Source organism: Lutjanus erythropterus, chromosome 5 (genome assembly GCF_056507025.1).
Source record: "Lutjanus erythropterus isolate fLutEry1 chromosome 5, fLutEry1.hap2, whole genome shotgun sequence".
NCBI lineage: Eukaryota > Metazoa > Chordata > Actinopteri > Lutjaniformes > Lutjanidae > Lutjanus > Lutjanus erythropterus.
The window spans coordinates 769,781-787,500 of record NC_139321.1 but is presented as its reverse complement, the minus strand read 5'-3'; the positions used below and the strand labels follow the sequence as shown (position 1 = coordinate 787,500).

The 17,720-nt window shown below is 40.4% G+C and overlaps 1 protein-coding gene across 1 annotated transcript in view; it reads right to left on the bottom strand.

The window, feature by feature from the left end:
* The window catches only part of dgkq (diacylglycerol kinase theta), a 29,265-nt gene that overhangs the window by 4,186 nt on the left and 7,359 nt on the right, over positions 1-17,720 (bottom strand). The window contains exons 3-19 of the mRNA XM_084718524.1: positions 14,769-14,868; positions 13,694-13,782; positions 9,795-9,920; positions 8,842-8,995; positions 7,604-7,672; positions 7,256-7,356; positions 5,905-6,119; positions 5,722-5,812; positions 5,106-5,160; positions 3,934-3,995; positions 3,509-3,659; positions 3,318-3,356; positions 2,764-2,879; positions 2,483-2,634; positions 1,387-1,535; positions 1,121-1,299; positions 57-157 (exon numbers count right to left, since the gene is read on the bottom strand). Coding sequence (XP_084574650.1) covers positions 57-157; positions 1,121-1,299; positions 1,387-1,535; positions 2,483-2,634; positions 2,764-2,879; positions 3,318-3,356; positions 3,509-3,659; positions 3,934-3,995; positions 5,106-5,160; positions 5,722-5,812; positions 5,905-6,119; positions 7,256-7,356; positions 7,604-7,672; positions 8,842-8,995; positions 9,795-9,920; positions 13,694-13,782; positions 14,769-14,868 — 1,949 coding nt within the window. The remainder of the gene's footprint in view (positions 1-56; positions 158-1,120; positions 1,300-1,386; positions 1,536-2,482; positions 2,635-2,763; positions 2,880-3,317; positions 3,357-3,508; positions 3,660-3,933; positions 3,996-5,105; positions 5,161-5,721; positions 5,813-5,904; positions 6,120-7,255; positions 7,357-7,603; positions 7,673-8,841; positions 8,996-9,794; positions 9,921-13,693; positions 13,783-14,768; positions 14,869-17,720) is intronic.

The following is a 17,720-nucleotide window of genomic DNA, read 5'->3' as shown; positions in this document are numbered from 1 at the left end:
GAGCTGACGATAAATAAAGTCTTTATGTGCAGAAGAAGAAAACCAGATTTTTTTACCTGCTGGTGAATTTATCTGGTTCGTCTTCTCTGGCCTGGTGGAAGTCGAGGCTGAGCTCCGCGTCGATGCCGAGACCAAAGTAGTTGTTCATCTGCACAATCTGACAGAAAAATGCACCTGTTAGATTTACAGGTACAGCGACATGTCATCTGCATACAGAGAAACATGCTCGACATTTTAAACAAAGACAAGTGAACAGAGAAGAAACTGTAGAGAAAAATGCGCTGAATGATGGACGATGACTTTACGTCCTTCAAGAAGGACTCTGAGGTTCAGAAGACAATCAGGAAGCTGTTGAGTAAGTAAACCGTCCTGAATAAAAATGTTATTTCTGAATAAAAACAAATCAAAAGCATGTATGATAGATTAGTTCTCCTGACCAAGACGCTGTTTCAGAGCTGGAGTCGGTTCCCCGGCGCTGCACAGCAGCTGGGAGGGATAAACACAGAGACTGAATCTGATTGGATGTTGTCCACAGTATGATTGTATATATGACAATTAAACTGACCTTTACCTACACCTTTACTAAGACTGTTAAAGGGTAAGTTTGGTACTTTTCACACTTTTCACAATCTAACATCATCATCCTTATTCTAACTGGTCATCAGCTGATGAGGTGCTGAGGACCTTTCTGTCATATGAGCCGACATGTTTCCAAAGAATAAAACGGTTTGACTGCAGCAGGAGCTTTTTTAAAATTTTAAACTGAATTTGGTTTTAGAGAGTTCATATTTTCCTGTGAAATATTTCTGTGATATGAGCCTCAGGCAGCGCGGCACTCAGGGACTGCAGACCTCGGCCAAATGCTCTGTCTCACCTCATGTCAAAAAAAGTGTGTCCGTCCAGTTTGGATTCGCTCCAAAATTTAATGAGCTCTTCCTTCTTCCATGTCACAAAGATTCATGAAAACAGGGACGATAGATCTTCTGTATTCAAGCTGAGAAACAGCTGAACAAATGGGACCAGAAACCACCACAAACTGATCCAGACTTGAGAGACTGATTAATAAAAACCTAACGAGGTGTTAAATGGTCCTGACTGTCCTGCAGGACCTGGATCAGACCTTGGGCGGCTCCAGGAATCCGTTGTCCTTCCCGTCCTCAGAGATGTCCTGAGCGTCCAGCAGGATGGTCCATCGGTCCATCAGAACCTCGTCCGCCTCGTCCACAGAGACCAGGATGTGGTGCGGGTCCTCGCCGCTGTAACCTGCTCCCCACCGCAGGATCCGAGCCAAGTCGTTACCTGATGGGACGAAACAGATTTATTTTTTGTTTTAGTAGATATTTTAGAATCAATGATGATAAAACTTGCAGCACTGGTTGTTCTGACCTGTTCCCAGCGGAACGATGCCGATCGGCGGCTCTCGACAGACCAGTTTGTGCCGGACAGCCTCCAGTACTCCCAGCACCCAGCCCACCGTCCCGTCACCCCCACAGACCAACACCCGGAACCTCGGAACCTCCTGGAACGTGTGCAGGCTGCACCACAGAAGAAGAACAGAAAGATTTTACAGTGAAACTTGTACAGACAAACCTGTTTCCTGCAAAGAGTTTGGAGGAATAAAGACACCAAATGTCCCAGAAAGACAGTTCTTGGACACGAACGTGTGACACTGAGTTTCTAATCAACTTTCTGGATGTGCAGGACAAAGATCTCAGGCAGGAAAAGTTTTATTAAAGGTGCAAAATGTAAGAATAACAGTCAAAGTACAAAAGGGGCCAAAGCTAGCTGGTTAGCATGCTAACTTCAATACAAATCTCTGCAACACAAAACAGACGTCTTTGATATGATGTCAGAAATGTTATTTTTTCACATTCTGTTGGTAATTTTCCTTCATTTTTGAACAATTAAAGTAAATTTTTGTCTTGTACATCGTACATAATCAAGTCAGACCAAAACTGAAAAAACAAAAAGCTTCATGCTTCTAAAATAAAGTTGGGTGTCTTGGAGTAGTCTGATTACTTTGTCATGGGGGTCATTAATATTTAAAGGGTTCAGCCTCTGGGGAGCAGATATGTGATCAATATATTTCATGAAAATTTCCCTTTAGACTTTGAAATCAGAGTTTTATGAAATTTTGTGTACATCAATTTTGGAATTTGTACCTTTTTCAAGCAAGTTTCAGGTTTCTTTAGGTTGATTTTCAGTGTGAAATGACCTGAAACAAACAAGATCACCTAAAAAGTGATTTTATAAAAGTATATCTGATTTATATTTATACTTAAAGAGATGAAATATTTAAAAAAATACAAATATGATCCTTACAAGCACCAAGACGAAGCAAAGACTAAAAAATAAAAACTCCTCTCAGGATCCCTGTTCTCTGTACATGGATTAAATAAATCAAGATGTGACGTGTGTCTTGTGCCAGTCATCATCTCTCCTCTCATTGGTTGACAGTTGAAGACGTGTCCGCGTCTCTCACCCAGCCAGCGGCCCTCCGTTGGAAATGTCAAAGACCTGATGAGGGTTCAGAAGCTTCCTGAAGCTGTAGAGCAGCTCTCTGCCCTTCAGACCGCCGCTCTTCGGGTTGACGAACACCAGCAGAGGACAGACGTCTCCTCCCAGTTTGTTGTGCTGAGAGACGACAAAGACGAGGAAGACTGAGGCGGGATGATATGTATAAAACATGTCCGAAAATACACATTAACATGAATCCAACATATTATTAACAGAGATGAATCAGCCAATCATCAGGTGAGTCACCTCGATCTCCGGGATGACGAGTGACGTCAGCGCCTTGTTGTTGACCATCGTGTCTTTAGCCAACATGTAGATCCTCTCTGCTTCAGAGAAACACGAGATCTGCAACGCCACTGCACCTGAACACAACACACACACACACACACACACACACACACACACACACACACACACACACACACACACACACACACACACACAAGCTTTTAAAACTGTGTACAGGTGATGTTCACACACACTCATCAACAATATCAGTCAGTTTTATTTTCCCAGATTCCCTCCTGCCTTTATTTATGCCCAGTTTTGTATCTGTGCTTTTCATTGTACTAGAACAGAAGTAGAACAGTAAATGAAGAACTGTGGAATAAATAAATAAACTTTAGATCATCTGTAAACTGGACATTTAATGGAAACACTGGTCTTTATGAAACCTCACAGTCACTTTCAGGTTAAAGACAGAAGAGATGAGACACTTTGAGATTTAAATATTTGATCTGAGCGCTGCACACATCCTGAAAATCTACCCAGTGGGGTGGTTTCCATGACAACCGCCTCACCTTGACTGGCATAGATTTGGCTTATGGTGACCAGGTGACCTGCAGAGACACAAAGAGACAGAGTCAGACGAGCGGTCCTGCTGTGAGACGCCCTGGATAAGAAGACAGAGAAACATCCAGAGCGTTTCACTGGAGAACGTTCACTAGAACCAAAATAACAAAGAATAATAATTTAGTGTTGTCAGACTCACTCTTGATGGTCAGGTGTTCCTGGATCAGCTGGCTGTACTCCTCTTTAGTCAGCAGGGGGGGCAGTCCTCCAATCAGCAGCTGGACCGACACCGCCCGGTTCTTGTTCTCCACGATGTAGAACCGAGTCTGGTTCATCTGACGCAGAGACACCTGGGAAACAAACAACCAAAGAATAAATAAAATATAACACACTCCTCTGTTTCAGCCTTCAGGAACAGTTTGAGGGCGTGAAGCCTCATCGCAAATAAAAAAAAACTGTGATGAACAGAAATGTACGAACTTTCATGACAAAGAAAAAACGTTTATGAACTTAAGGTGAGAGGAACATTTAAAAAACAATTATTCAATGTGTCTGTTTGTGTGTTGTGTTGCTGCAGTTGTTGTTGTTGTTGTTGTTGTTGTTGTTGTTGTTTTCTCCTCCTACCTTCCTGATCTCCTGCACTTTGTCCAGAATCTTCTCCTGAGGAGTCAACGTCTGTCTCTGGACTGGAGGACAAACATGGAGGTGTCACATGACCCCCAGTTTAAGCTTAGCATCATGCTAACACACTAAAGTTTTATCATGACTGAACTCAAACAGGTTGCAGCCTGTAAACTGGTTGTTACACAGAGATACGAGCTGCAGATGGAGCTGCTGTGACAGATAAAGCTAATGCTAACATTAGCATGCTAACACCTGACCTGTTTCGAGTAAAAGAGGAGACGTGGACTGGATTCAATCTGGAAGATTTTAAATTACATTTCATTAAAATAACACAAGTACGGAAGCTGAGAAAGGCCATGCTCGTTTTTTCATCTCGAGTTAATGGTTTTATTTTCTCTAGATAACAAAATAATTAACTTGTTTTCTTGCAATAAGTTTTCTCTTTATGTCAAGGAATAAGACTTTTTCTTCCTCAAGGTAACGAGATAAATCCAGTATCACAAGAAAACAAGCTTTGTTATCTTGAGATAAAATAATTAATAATAATTAACTCATGATCTTTAGATAACTTGACTATTGTACTACAGGTATTTACTTTCTGCTGTTAACTGTATTTCTATATTTATTATTTTACACTTTTCTTTGTAAATTTGTGTGAATCTTAATTTATAAATCCGTGTGACTACAAGAACCACTGGAGAAGATGAAACTGTAGTTTTGTTGTTCCTGCACAACAACAATAAAGTTCTTCAAATCTTGAATCTTGAAATTAAATAATAAAAAATAAATAATCGTAAGCAAAGCTGTTCTCAGCTTCCGTACCAAACGAAGCTACCGATGTCTCCTAGCAACAGACTGACACGTCAGCAGTAGTTTAGTTTTGAGTGAATCACTACTTTAAAATGAATCAGTATTTACTGAGAACTGAAGACAGACGACAGTGATTTCAGGCTTTAATGATCTCATTTAAGGTTTATTTTTAGACAGACTGACATATTATGGGATGTTTGTTTAGTGACTGGATGTCTTTAATTTTCCAGCACAGATTGAGCTTTAATCCTGTTTCATCACCTGCTGCAGCTTTTAATGATACTGAAAGTTGACAGTTCAGAGGTTTTAAAGGACCTGTCTGGTGTTTTTGTTCATCCTTTATTCTTGATGTTTCTGCTCACCTTGCTTGCTGCTCATGTAGACCTCCATCAGACTGAAACTGGACACGTCTTCATCCTGAAACAACACACAGTCTTCATTATTTAAAAAACAGAGAACACTTTATAACTATAACTCAAACAGAGCTAAGCTGCTTTGTGGAGAACCTCAGGGTTCCGTCCTTGGAACTCTCTTGATGTTGATAAAAATGCCTCAGGTCTGCAAACATCTACAGCCTCTTTTATTTGCTGACAGAACATCTTATTACCTATTACCAACATTTTATTATATTTTGTGACAAATATAAGATGTGTACAAAAGAAAAGGGCAAAATATTCATCTATAATATTTATTAGGTTTTAGTGTTCAGAATAATTTGTCCGTATCTAAATGTTAAAAATAAAGGAACGGTTTGACCTTTTGGAGAATATGTTCATTCTCTTTTTCGTGCTGAGAATTGAATTGATAGATTGTTAGCTTAGCTTAGCATAAAGACTGGAGACAGGAGGAAACAGGCAGCCTAACTCTGTCCAAAGCTGATAAAATTGACTGACCAGAAATACATAATTGATTTATTTTGTTTAAACTGATTAAACTAAATTTCAGTCCAAGCTAAAAGTCTCTGGAGGACAGTGTTACCTGTCTGTCCAGCTGACTGAGGACCTCAGTGAGGACTGAAGCTGTTGTGCTGCTCTGAGAGACGGAGACGGAGACGAAGGCTGGACCCGACCTGAAACACAGAGCAGCCGAGGACATTGACAAACTGGAGAAACACTTAAATTACTTGCTGGATTATTAACTGGTAGGAAGATGAATGCTCACCTGGGCCAGGAGGCGTACACCTTGATGACCTCAGCGTCTCGCGGTTTGGCCCTCAGCAGCCAGGCGTCCCCCCCGTCCTTCAGAGAGCTCCTGTTGTCCGGACCGCCGTTACGGTTGAGGATGTCGTCACTATGGAGACGCTGCAGGCCACCGATCTCGTGCAGCTCGAAGTCCTGAGGTTCATCTGGGAGGTAGAAGGCTCTCAGCGCCGCCTCCTGCAGGACGACACAGGTACTACAGCGTCAGGACACACTTCAGTGGGGACAATGTTTATTATCCTATTAAACCAGATTCACAGTCACAGAAATAAAGTTTTAATCACAAAAGATCACAAATGTTTTACACACAAATCCAGGATGTATCAGTATTTTAGGACAGAGCTTGTTTTCTTGTGCTAATGAGTAAAAACAAAGGTTTGTTTCCCAAGTTAATGAGATAATTAACTCATAATCTCCATTTAATGGAATTAATAACATAAAAATAATTAAAGTACGACTGTTCTTGGCTTCTGTACAACGGTGACAAATATATCCTGAAAATATATGATGATTCAGTTGATTTTTGATGTTTCTTTATGGGGCTGCAATTAACAATTATTTTCATAGTTGATTAATTGATTACTAGTTGATCAAAGTCCAAGATGACGTCCTCAAATGTCTCGTTTTGTCCACAACTCAAAGATATTCAGTTTACTGTCAGAGACGAGGAAAGAAACTAGAAAACATTCACATTTAAGAAGCTGGAATCAGAGAAATTTGACTTTTTTTCTTAATAAATAAATTTCAAAATAAGATAAGATAATCAAAACAGTTGGTGATTAATTTAATAATCAATCAATGATCAATTAACCAATAAATTGTTGAAGCTGTATTTCTTTTCAAGGTAGAATCAAGATGAGCATCAGATCAGACACTGTAATAAAGTTTTCTTCATCGAAAATTACTGGCTTGGCTTAATAATGTCCTCTGTGGCCTGGACTTTGATTGATGCTCAATTTTAGCGTCTTTTTTTTAATTAATAACATCACACACTGTCATCTGTAAATCAAAAACAAAAATCTTATTCCAGTCACCCTGTAATGCAACATGCAGAGGAAGGCTGCACCAACAAATTCCACTGATCATCAGGTTAAGGCTGCCTGAGAGGCAAAACCCAGGGCTGAATGTTTCCTGTCCTTTTAAAATCTTAATTACCTGCTTTTATTCTCTAACTAAACCGTGCGCAGATTTTAATGGTGTTTCTCCTGTATAACTGAGCGTGTGTGTGTGTGTGCGCGTGTGTGTGTGTGTGTGTGTGTGTGTGTGTGTGTGTGTGTGTGTGACATGTTTTAGAGAAGGGGCGGAGCTCTCACCACCACTTCCTCATTCCTTGTGGCTCGGAGGATGGAGACCAATCGGAACAAGCCGCGCTTGACTGCATCATCACCATCAAACACCTTCAGAAACTGTTTCCCTGTGGGACACACACACACACACACACACACACACACACACACACACACACACACACACACACACACACACTTAAACTTCCTCTTCTCTCACAGATCTGATCTGATGTCTGCAGGGACGTTGGGATCTCGATCAAAATTCACAACAACAAAGTGAACAAAACAAACATATGTTTTTTCAGAACTGATCCTAAATCTGTGAAAATCCAGATGTCGTTTTTTGGATGAGGACTGAATTCGTGAACTGACCCGACTCTGCAGCAGCTGACTGACCGTCTTTAGACGCCGCAGCAGACGGATCGACGTCGTCGGAGTTATCTGATGAAAACATGGAGGAAAAACTGTCAGACTCAAATACTTCAAGTTAAAAGCATCAAATGAAACGTTTCCAACCAGAAATGTGCAGACGAGGGATGATAATTATTTACTCAGTCATCCATGAATCGGTTGTTAAGACTTTGATCGATCGTGTTAAATTTAATTGATCTTCTATCAAATAAACATCTGAAACATGAAGATCTTTATGTTTCAGAGAATTCACTCTTCCTGTGGTTCTAGCCAGAACAACTGGCTTCTGAAGAACCCTTTTTGACAGAAAGGGTTTGTCAAGGGTTCTTTATAAGACTAAAGAGGTGGAACCTTTCACAGATGGTTCTAGATATAAGCTTTTGTGCTGGGTTCTGGGTAGAACTGTGACCTGCGTGTCTGAGAGGAGCCGAGTTTAAAACCTGGAGAAGCTTCAAATATAAAAAGTGACATTCAGCATTAATCAGGTTTATTAAAGTGATTTTAATCTGCCCTCTTTGTCTGCTCTTCCTTTAAAAGGTGAGATTTTTATCTGACTGACTAAAGAAAGAAAGAAAGAAAGAAAGAAAGAAAGAAAGAAAGAAAGAAAAAGATGTTTGTTGTGTTACCAGGTGAGTCCAGGTGAAAACTTCAGATAGTGTTTTAATTCACTTTCTTTTAAACCGACATTCAGTTTTGGTTTTAGTTTTATTTTCATTTGTGTGCACAGAAGAGATGAAAGCATTATAACAGATTTATGTCAAATATGTGATTTCACTTTTTCATAGTTTCCATTGTTAAAAAGATTTAAAGGGTCAGTTCAACAAAATCACTATAGAATTATATTTTTCCACCTGAGCAGTTTTTAATTTTCTTTTCTTTTCGTTCTTGTCTTGTTTAGTTTCCACCTTTAGACCTGAGCAGATTTCTTGTTTTCTGTTTTCTGCAGGTCGAACCTTCAGACTCTGAACACCGAAAGTTTGTTTTCTTTATTAACGTCAGAAACTTGTTGTGAAAAACCTCATTTTTCTTTTTGTTTCACACTCGCAGGAGCAGAGTGAAGCAGTCAGGAAATGAACGCAGTGTTTGTGTGTCAGCAGCATCACAGAGGATGTGGTCAGGAGGTGTGTGTGTGTGTGTGTGTGTGTGTGTGTGTGTGTGTGTGTGTGTGTGTGTGTGTGTGTGTGTGTGTGTGTGTGTACCCAGGTCGTGGCTGCAGCTCTCTGTGATGCGGTAACAGTGCATCTTGCTGAAGTTTCTGGAGTCGAGGCGGACGCAGGCCGGATGCAGCAGCATGCAGCGCAGACGTCCCAGAGTGCACTCTGGTGGCACGCTGAGGTAACACGCCGCGTGACTCTGCAGAGACGACAGACAAACACACGAGCTGATCAATAATCAGTGATTTACAGAAGTGATCTGGGTGTTTCATCTGTTTAATGTGGCTCTTCCTCATGTTTTTCTCGCTCAGCTTGTTTTCTCTTTTAATAACTCATAAAAAATTCTTTAAAAGTTGAACTTTAGTGAAATAATACGCCCTGAAAAACACTGTGGTTATTTTAGAAATTCTAAATTTTATATTTTAAAAAACAGAATAGGGGCAAAAGTCTGGAACTACAAATATTTTTTCCATACTCTCTTTTCTTTTTTTTTCCTTATTTATCCAGATTTGAAAATGACTAAAATCAAACTGCAGAGGAAACCTGGATTCAGCCTGAGAGACAAAACTCAGGGCCAAAGAATCTGAATCAGTCACTGATGTGTTTGTGACTCAGAGAGAAAATAAAAAAACTGAAGGAGACTCAGACGAACTGATCAACAGTTTGATCACGTCCTGTCCTCTCACAGCCAGAGGACACTGAGACGCTGCAGTCAGTACATCAAAGTGAGGAGGACACGTCTCCTGATCTCTGTCCCCTCATCACTGTCCCCTCATCAGTGTCTCCTCATCACTGTCTCCTCATCAGTGTCTCCTCATCACTGTCTCCTCATCACTGTCTCCTCATCACTGTCTCCTCATCAGTGTCCCGTCATCACTGTCTCCTCATCAGTGTCAAATTAGCCAACAGTCACATGACCACAGACCAGTTAGAACCCATGTGTCCCTACAGGTCTGTGAGTTGGTCCACAGACGGGATCATCAGGACTGTCGTCTTACCGTGATGCCGCACCACTCACACCTCATCCCCGACAGGACGTCAGAAGACCCGCAGGACCGCCGACACACCTCACACCTGGCAGCAGACGACAGGTTACCCTCCCTCCAGTGGTGGTGGAACGTATCCTGCAGCGACAGAAAGTAGACCCTGGGTCAGAAGGAGGTTTAATGAGAGAAATGTATTTCTTTATCTCTCCTTTTCTGTGCACCGACTCATTGATGTGACCACTTTACCTGACAGGTGTCATTTTAATTATTCTGTGTTCAAAAACTTTTATTTCTCATTTTCTTTTTTACTGAACAACTAAAAACATTCAGCACACAGCCGGTCCTCAGTGTTCATGTTTCCATGTGCTGTACAGGTGGATTACATCATAATAATGTGTACAAGTTCATAAATAAAAGTGCACACACTTTGTTTGAGTCATTTTTGTTGCAAATCATAAAATGTCCATTTTCCTGAGAGACAGTTATTGTTTATAAAGTCAGACCAAAGTTAACATGTCTTCAGGTTTTTTATCGTCTCGCTGTCTTTTGCTTTTCTCTCCTTTAAGTAAATGAAAATCTTCATTGACGTACAAACTTGGACGTAAATAAAATAAACAATATGTTAAAATAAAATGTGAACATAATCCAAGGTAATGGAGAAAAGTATGTTATAAAAGTTCCTAATTTATATTTTAAAAAGTTAAATTCCCTTTTTATTCAAACCTTTCAGGACTCATCACTGAAACACTCCACTATTTGTTTGTGACCATTTTCAGCCCCAAATTCTCACCAGAGCATCAAATGTGGATTAATCCGCCGCTGAAAATAGTCCCTAAAAATGCACCGTTTAAAACATGAAACTACAAATATGTGTTTTTACATCTTCAGTAGGAACCAATGAGCTGCGAGCTGCAGACAGGAAGTCAGAGCGTACTGGGAAAAAAAAATGTTCTGAATGGACGTATCGATCACTTCCTGTTAGCTCCGACTGGTTTCTCTCCAGTCAGTGAACTGAGAACCAGTTCATTCTAATCAATGTCTGTGACTGATCAATCAGCTGAGATCAATACTCACACTGAAGTGAGCCCTTCATTAACTGTCTCACTGGAGATCTTTGATTAAAGAGTGTGTGACAGCGGCAGGTGTCAGGTGATCAGTCACACTCAGCCCTGATCAATAACACACAGATCTGGAGTCAGTGTTTGGTTTGTCCTCTCTGAGCTTCTGTAGAGACGCAGAGACGCCTCTGAACAAAAACACCACCATCCTTATTTTCAGCTGATTTTACACCAATGACAACAAACCGATCAATATTATATCACGTCTCTGACATATTCTGACTTTACGTCCACATAAATCTGACGGACTGGACCTTTAAAGGTCACAGCTGTGGGGATGCTGAACAGCTGACAGAGGAAGAGAGGTGGTGAGGTAAAGAGCCACAGGTGAGAAGGAACAGGTGCATGCAGGTGTTTATTCTAATTTAGCCTCTGATTGGACCAAAACGATCAGCAGGTGGCGCTGCAGCAGCGACACACAGTCCTTCAAAAACACTTCAAGATCACCGTGTGTTCGTCTGAAATTAAAATGCCTTTTCAGGAAAAAGGAGAGAGAGAGTGTAACACCAGTGCTGTGTGACACGAATGAGTTGGTGGGAGGGCAGTTCCCTGTCAAGCTGCAAGCTTATTGGTCAAACACCAAGTGACACATCATCAAAATAAAAAAGGACAAAAGGAAAGGAGAAAACAACAGACAATAAGGACGAGAAATAAATAAAATGAAATAAAAATAAAAAAACAAAAAGGGGGGAAAGAGAGAAAAGAAGGAGGAGGAGGAGGAGGAGGAGGAGGAGGAGGAGGAGGAGGAGGAGGAGGAGGAGGAGGAGGAGGAGGGAAGAAAAGGTGGAGGAGCCTGAAACCACAGGAGCTGAACGAAGATGATCAGAGAGGCTGTTTTCAGTTTCATCTCCCTGCACACTGTAATGTCACTGCAGCAAATATGGTTAATATTTAAGCAAAGAAAGTAAAAAGTCTTTTTATAAACTTGTCAGGAGAGAAGAAGAGGAAATCTTTCTTTCAGACAGAATCAGATGGAAGGATTTATACTCTGAGACTTTCTGGACGTGTAGAAGAACACAGAACATTAATTATCAGATCCTGTCAAATATAAACAATCAGTGAAGATCCAGCTGCCGTGCAGCTCATCAACACACAGCTTCATCACCTATTAATCAGAATGAATCAGAAGTGCACACGTTGAGAACCCGCCTGTGTGGACTCTTACTCCTGTGTGGACTCTTACTCCTGTTTGGACTCTTACTCCTGTGTGGACTCGTCCTACTGGCTGAGTAACACGTCTTTTAAAAGGTCAAAATCCCGTAGCATTGACTTAAGACCAGGTTTTTGCAGGTCGTGTTCCGATAACAACACACCAACAACGATCCTGCAACCGATCCTTACAACAACAACAACAACAACAACAACAGCAGCAGCAGCAGCAGCAGCAGCAGTGAGTGCTGCTGCAGTGTGAGAAAAAAATAAATCCTGCAGACAGTAGATCAGAAAGTACATGTAGAAGATGTCCTGGACAAAATGAGACATTTGAGGACGTCATCTTGATCAATGTTTTCCTACATTTTATAGGCAAACAACTATTAATGAAAATAATTGTCAGTTTCAGCCCTAATTATGCTGTTACATCATCACTGTATCAGTGGCTGGTTTTAAAAGGACAATAATATCCTTTATCATAATATTTCTGGATAATATCATCATCAGTATCATCTGTATTTTATTTTGTGCTGAAGCTGGAACAGTTCTGTATAAATGAAATTATTTCTAAAAATGATTATTATTATCAGGACATGTTGCAGTACGAGTCTCCGTCTCTGTCTCTGTCTCCGTCTTCGTCTCTCTGTGCTGAAACTGATCATTAAACTGGACGTCTGAGCTCCGTTTAGATGAATCAGCTGTGAGTTATAACCTGTATTTTCTAACATGCAGGTGACTTACAGGTGCTGAATTATTTTCAGCTTTCTTGTGCACGTTCACCTCAACATATTATATTTAAATCATATTGTAGTTCCCTGCACTTTGCAAAATAAAAATTGGGTTGGGGCCAGGCATGCTGAGGATGAAGAGGAGGAAGAAGAGAAAAGAGGAGACAAATGACAAATGACTGATCGCTCCGTCAGTCAGTGACACACTGATGTTTAAAGATGCTCGACTTTCCACTGACTGCAGTCACATGAGGATGCAATTCAAACATTTAAAAAAAAATCACTACATCTCCCATCAACACTTTGTCATTGTTTTTCTATGAACATCACAGAGATTTACTTTGCATGAAGTCACTGCTGTTTACAGTAAAACACCATGAGTTCAATTCTTGATAAATCCAGAATCTGTCTGGATGGTTTGTGAAGAACAGTCTGAAGATGCAGCAGCTTTGGATCCGACTGAACAAAGAAATGTGTGAAGAGACGGATTTAAAAAGTTTTTGTAAAAACAGAGTGATGTACTGGTGAACGTTTCTGCTCAACTGGGGCGACATTTTGCTGCAAGTTGCAAGTTACAGCACATACGGATGATTTGTTATGAATTTTCAAAGTTGGTTGTAGCGCCACCATCAGGGCCACCAACCTATTAGCCTACAAAGCCAGATGAGGACGTTTGGCACAGGACTGGACCGTGTGCCCCTGTGAGTTTGGTGAGTTTTCTCACACAGGAGGGCAGATTTCCTGGAGACGAAGACAAAAACAAGAGGGACCAGCAGCAGTGACAGAGGTGTTTATGATGATCATGATGAAACTCTGATGGACGTGTTGCTGCAGAAATCAACATTATATTAATGAATTATTAGCCTGAGCTTCTATTAGAGACTTTACGGTAGTTTGCAGGTGTGACACTGACCTGCTGCTGCAGAGAAACGTCCTGGTGAGGCTGTCGACAGTCTGCACAGCTGAACGGAGCACAGTCAGCGTGGACATGCAGCTCACACACTGAAACACACACACACACACACACACACACACACACACACACATCAGTGACATGTAATCCAGGTCACAGCAGCTCTCTCACGTCATGAATGTGAGGTCAAAGGTCACGGTCTCACTCACAGGTCTGCACTTCACCACTTTACATTTTTAGACATTTAAATGTTTAATTATAGACAAAAACTGACTGATGCTGATTTATCTGTTTATTATTGATTGATTGATTATTTTCTGCACTTTTATGATCATCTTCTGTTGCATTTGCAGAAACATGTAACAGTATCTGGTTTTATTTGATGCGTTTTACTTTAATCTCTTTTTATTTTGTCTTAATTTATTTCACTCTCTTGTTGCTTAATGTCTTGAAAGCTGCCTTGTTTATATAATTATTAGTTTCTTTATTGTGAAAATATTTTCAGTTTTCATTCATAATAATAAAAAGTAATAATAAGTGGTGTAATTTTATTTTTAGCATGAACATTATTCCTGCAGATGAAGAATCTGAACCAGTGATGTTTTTACAGAACTGAATAAAGTCTGTTCTACATTTTTCTGGTAATAATTTCTCTGAAGTTTCCTGCTGTTCTCTGCAGTCCAGCTCGGACTCTGCTGGTGTGACTGTGTGCAGGTCAGACTCTGTCCTCTCTTCACTCTGTCACTCCTCTGTGACTCGCTGCAGGACGTTTGACCTCAAAGCTAAATTCAGCGTCTCCTCACTGAGCGCGCTCCATTCAAATGTCGTGCAAACTACATGCAAACTGACAGACTGGAAACACTGATGATAAACAGAGGATCTGCATCAAACAGCTGATATTATTTAAATTCTCTGAACAGGCAGCAACAAAACTTCATTCAGTCATCCTGAAGGTGTTTGAGGCTCTTCTCTAAGTTTTCACTGGAAACTGGTTTAAAATAATGATCATTTACAGATAATCTGCTCCATCAGATGCTGGTTAAACTGGTTGAACTGGTGGTGAAACTGGTCTGACCTTCACAGCGCAGCGCCGTGTTTCCCTCCGTCTGTTTCCTGCAGACGCAGCAGAAACGTTTCTTGTGACCCGCCGGACCGAAGCAGTGAGCCACGGGGACCTGCAGGGGGCAGCAGAGACGCTCTGTTAACACAACTGAAACAAAAAACTTAACATCCTGCCGCTGGAAACACTCGCAGTGTTAACACAGAAAAATGACGTAACTAAAACTAAAAGACAGTAACTAAGTACATAGATTCGAGTGTCTGTGGTCCTCAGATATCTGAGGCAGCGCTCGACAGAAAGGACTGCAGCTGAAACTCACCTGCCTGACAGGGTAAATGTTAGAAAAAGACTGAAACTATTAAACTATTTTGATAATCAATTAATCTTTAAAGTAATTGTTCATGAAAATATTGCAGTAAATGTCTGTTTCAGCCTCTCAAATATGGAGATTTACGCATTTTCTTTGTTTATTATCATATTGAACTGCATATCTTTGAATTTTACTCTGACAAAACAAGACATTTAAACACATCATTCTGAAAAACTGGACTTTTTTTTTACTATTTTCTGACATTTTATAGACGTACAGCCCTGGAATAACGTGAAAATGAATTAATTTGATTTTGTTTTTATTTAATACGCACTAATAAAAGAAAAAACTATCTGCACAGCAGCAAATCAAAGAAAGACTTTCAGGCTGAACTAAGAATTACTTCTGCTGGATGATGTGTTGGACAAGAAGTGACTGTGAATTGGAAAATGAAAAAAAATATCCGAAATAAAATGAACCACATGACAGAAACAATAAACTTCTGTCTGGCTCTGATAACAAAACAATCACTTAAATAAATATTAATATCATATTATCTCATGTAAACAAACTCAGGTCTGTGTTTTACAGTCAGCTGAGTTTCCTGTCGACCTGAAGACGTCAACAAGGAGATCTGTGAGTCATAGTTTTCAGAAATGTTGTCATTATTTGAAGAGACTAACTCACTGTTCTGAGACAGATGAGACCTGGAGAAATTATAACAGTTTTTATATTTTCTCTTATAGACTATACAAGTCATCTTGTGATTAAAGAAATATCTGTATATATGTGCAATAATTCTTGATACACTTGATATATTTTCACCGATAAGGAAAAGACTGTCATATTAAATTTCATGCAAGAAGTCAGACAGTTTCCATTTTCTCTTTTCTGTGAAAAAATGAATCATACAAACAAAAAAGCAAAGTAATCACATTACTGCTCCAGTGTCTAATAATGTTAATGAACATTTTTATTTTCAGACACTGTATGCATTTAAAGCAGAAGTCTTTTCTCTGCTGCACATTCTGCAACTACTAAAAATAAGAAAATAACAAGTAAACATCTGTGGTGAACACCAGAAGAAAAGTGTTCAGGTTTTGGATAAAAAGATTGAAACTGTAACTGCATTACTTTTCATAATTCACTGTCACATGGAACAGTTCACTCTTTAGAAACAGAAAGAAAAGTCAGAAAGAGTGAGACACATTCAGAAACAAAACACAGAATAATCTGAGATGTTTATAGCAGAAAAACGCAGCTGTCAGGTGATGGAAAAGCTGAAAAATGCACCTTGAAAAGTGCTTGAATTTGACTTTGTGCAGGAGCAGGAACCCTGTTATTCACCCTGCAGACTCAGAACCAGTCTGTGATAATAAGAAGGTCAGAAAATGTGTCTCCAGGCAGCCAATAAAAAAAACACAGGGGTCTCCTGGGAAAATCAGGACGGTCGGTGAGTCTTCCTTTATGAACTCTCAGCTCAAAGTGAATCTCAGAGGCTGCGAGGATGTGACAACGTGACGAGGCATCACTAAACCAACATGACATGTTATATAACATGAAGCACCAGGTGACGGGGCCCCCGAGCTCAGGGGCCTCTGAACCGCGAGGACCTGCAGCTGGTTCTCACCAAAACATCAGAATCTGCAGACGGCGTGAAGGAGTCCAGCTGAGGAAGGAAAACTCACAACCACGAATCAGACAGAAATCTACTGAGCTGAGGACAAAATGAGACATTTGAGGACGCCATCTTGGACTTTGATCATTATTTTCTGGACAAAACAACTGATTGATTAGTGGAAAAATTATTGCCAGATTGATCCCTAGTTGAACAGGTAGGGTTAGGTAGGTCAAATAGGTCCAAACAGGTGAGAACAGGTGGAGCACACGAACACTCCACCTGTTCTCACCTGTTTGGACCTATTTTTCAATGGAAGGACGTCTCAGCTGAACCCTTCTGGTTTCAGTGTGAACGTCCCGTAACAATCAGGTGATGATGTAAAAGAGGAAAAGGTCACTGAACGAGGAGGAAGAACAGGAAAAACAGCTGCTGCTCCCACATGGGAGTGTTCATGTATTATTCTAAGGTGGTTAGCTCTGGTGCTAACGTTAATCTTATAGTCCCAGCAGATTAAGAGCCCACGTCTCTTTTGTCGAGTTACACAAAGTGAAACCAGACGCCGACAAACAGCTCTGACTGTGTTGCTGTAAATATCGGATTTTATTTGAATTTAAAGGTTGGCAGATTCTTTTCACCAAGAAAGAGAAATAAACCGTTTCTCAAATCAAAAGTCAGAGGGTCACTAACATTTTTCTCATTCAGCCGCTCGTATTTGAGCCTTCGCTAAGCCCCGCCCTCCTTAGTTACTGTTGCTATGCCGGTCAAGCTTTCCATCCTCATACAGCACAAACGACGTGATTATGGCGGCAGATTTAACATTGAAATTGTGAGTAAGTGTTGAAAGTCTCCGTCTTTGATTCCTCAGAGACATACATGGAAGAGGGGTAGGATGAACCCTGAGTCCGGTCTGTCAGGTTCAGGGTCTCTCAAGGATTTTGCAGGCTTTGGGGGATCGTTGCAGGTAAAATGCCTGATTTCACAACAGTTTTTCAAAAAAAAAAAAAGCAATGTATGTTGCAATGTTTTTACAAAGACA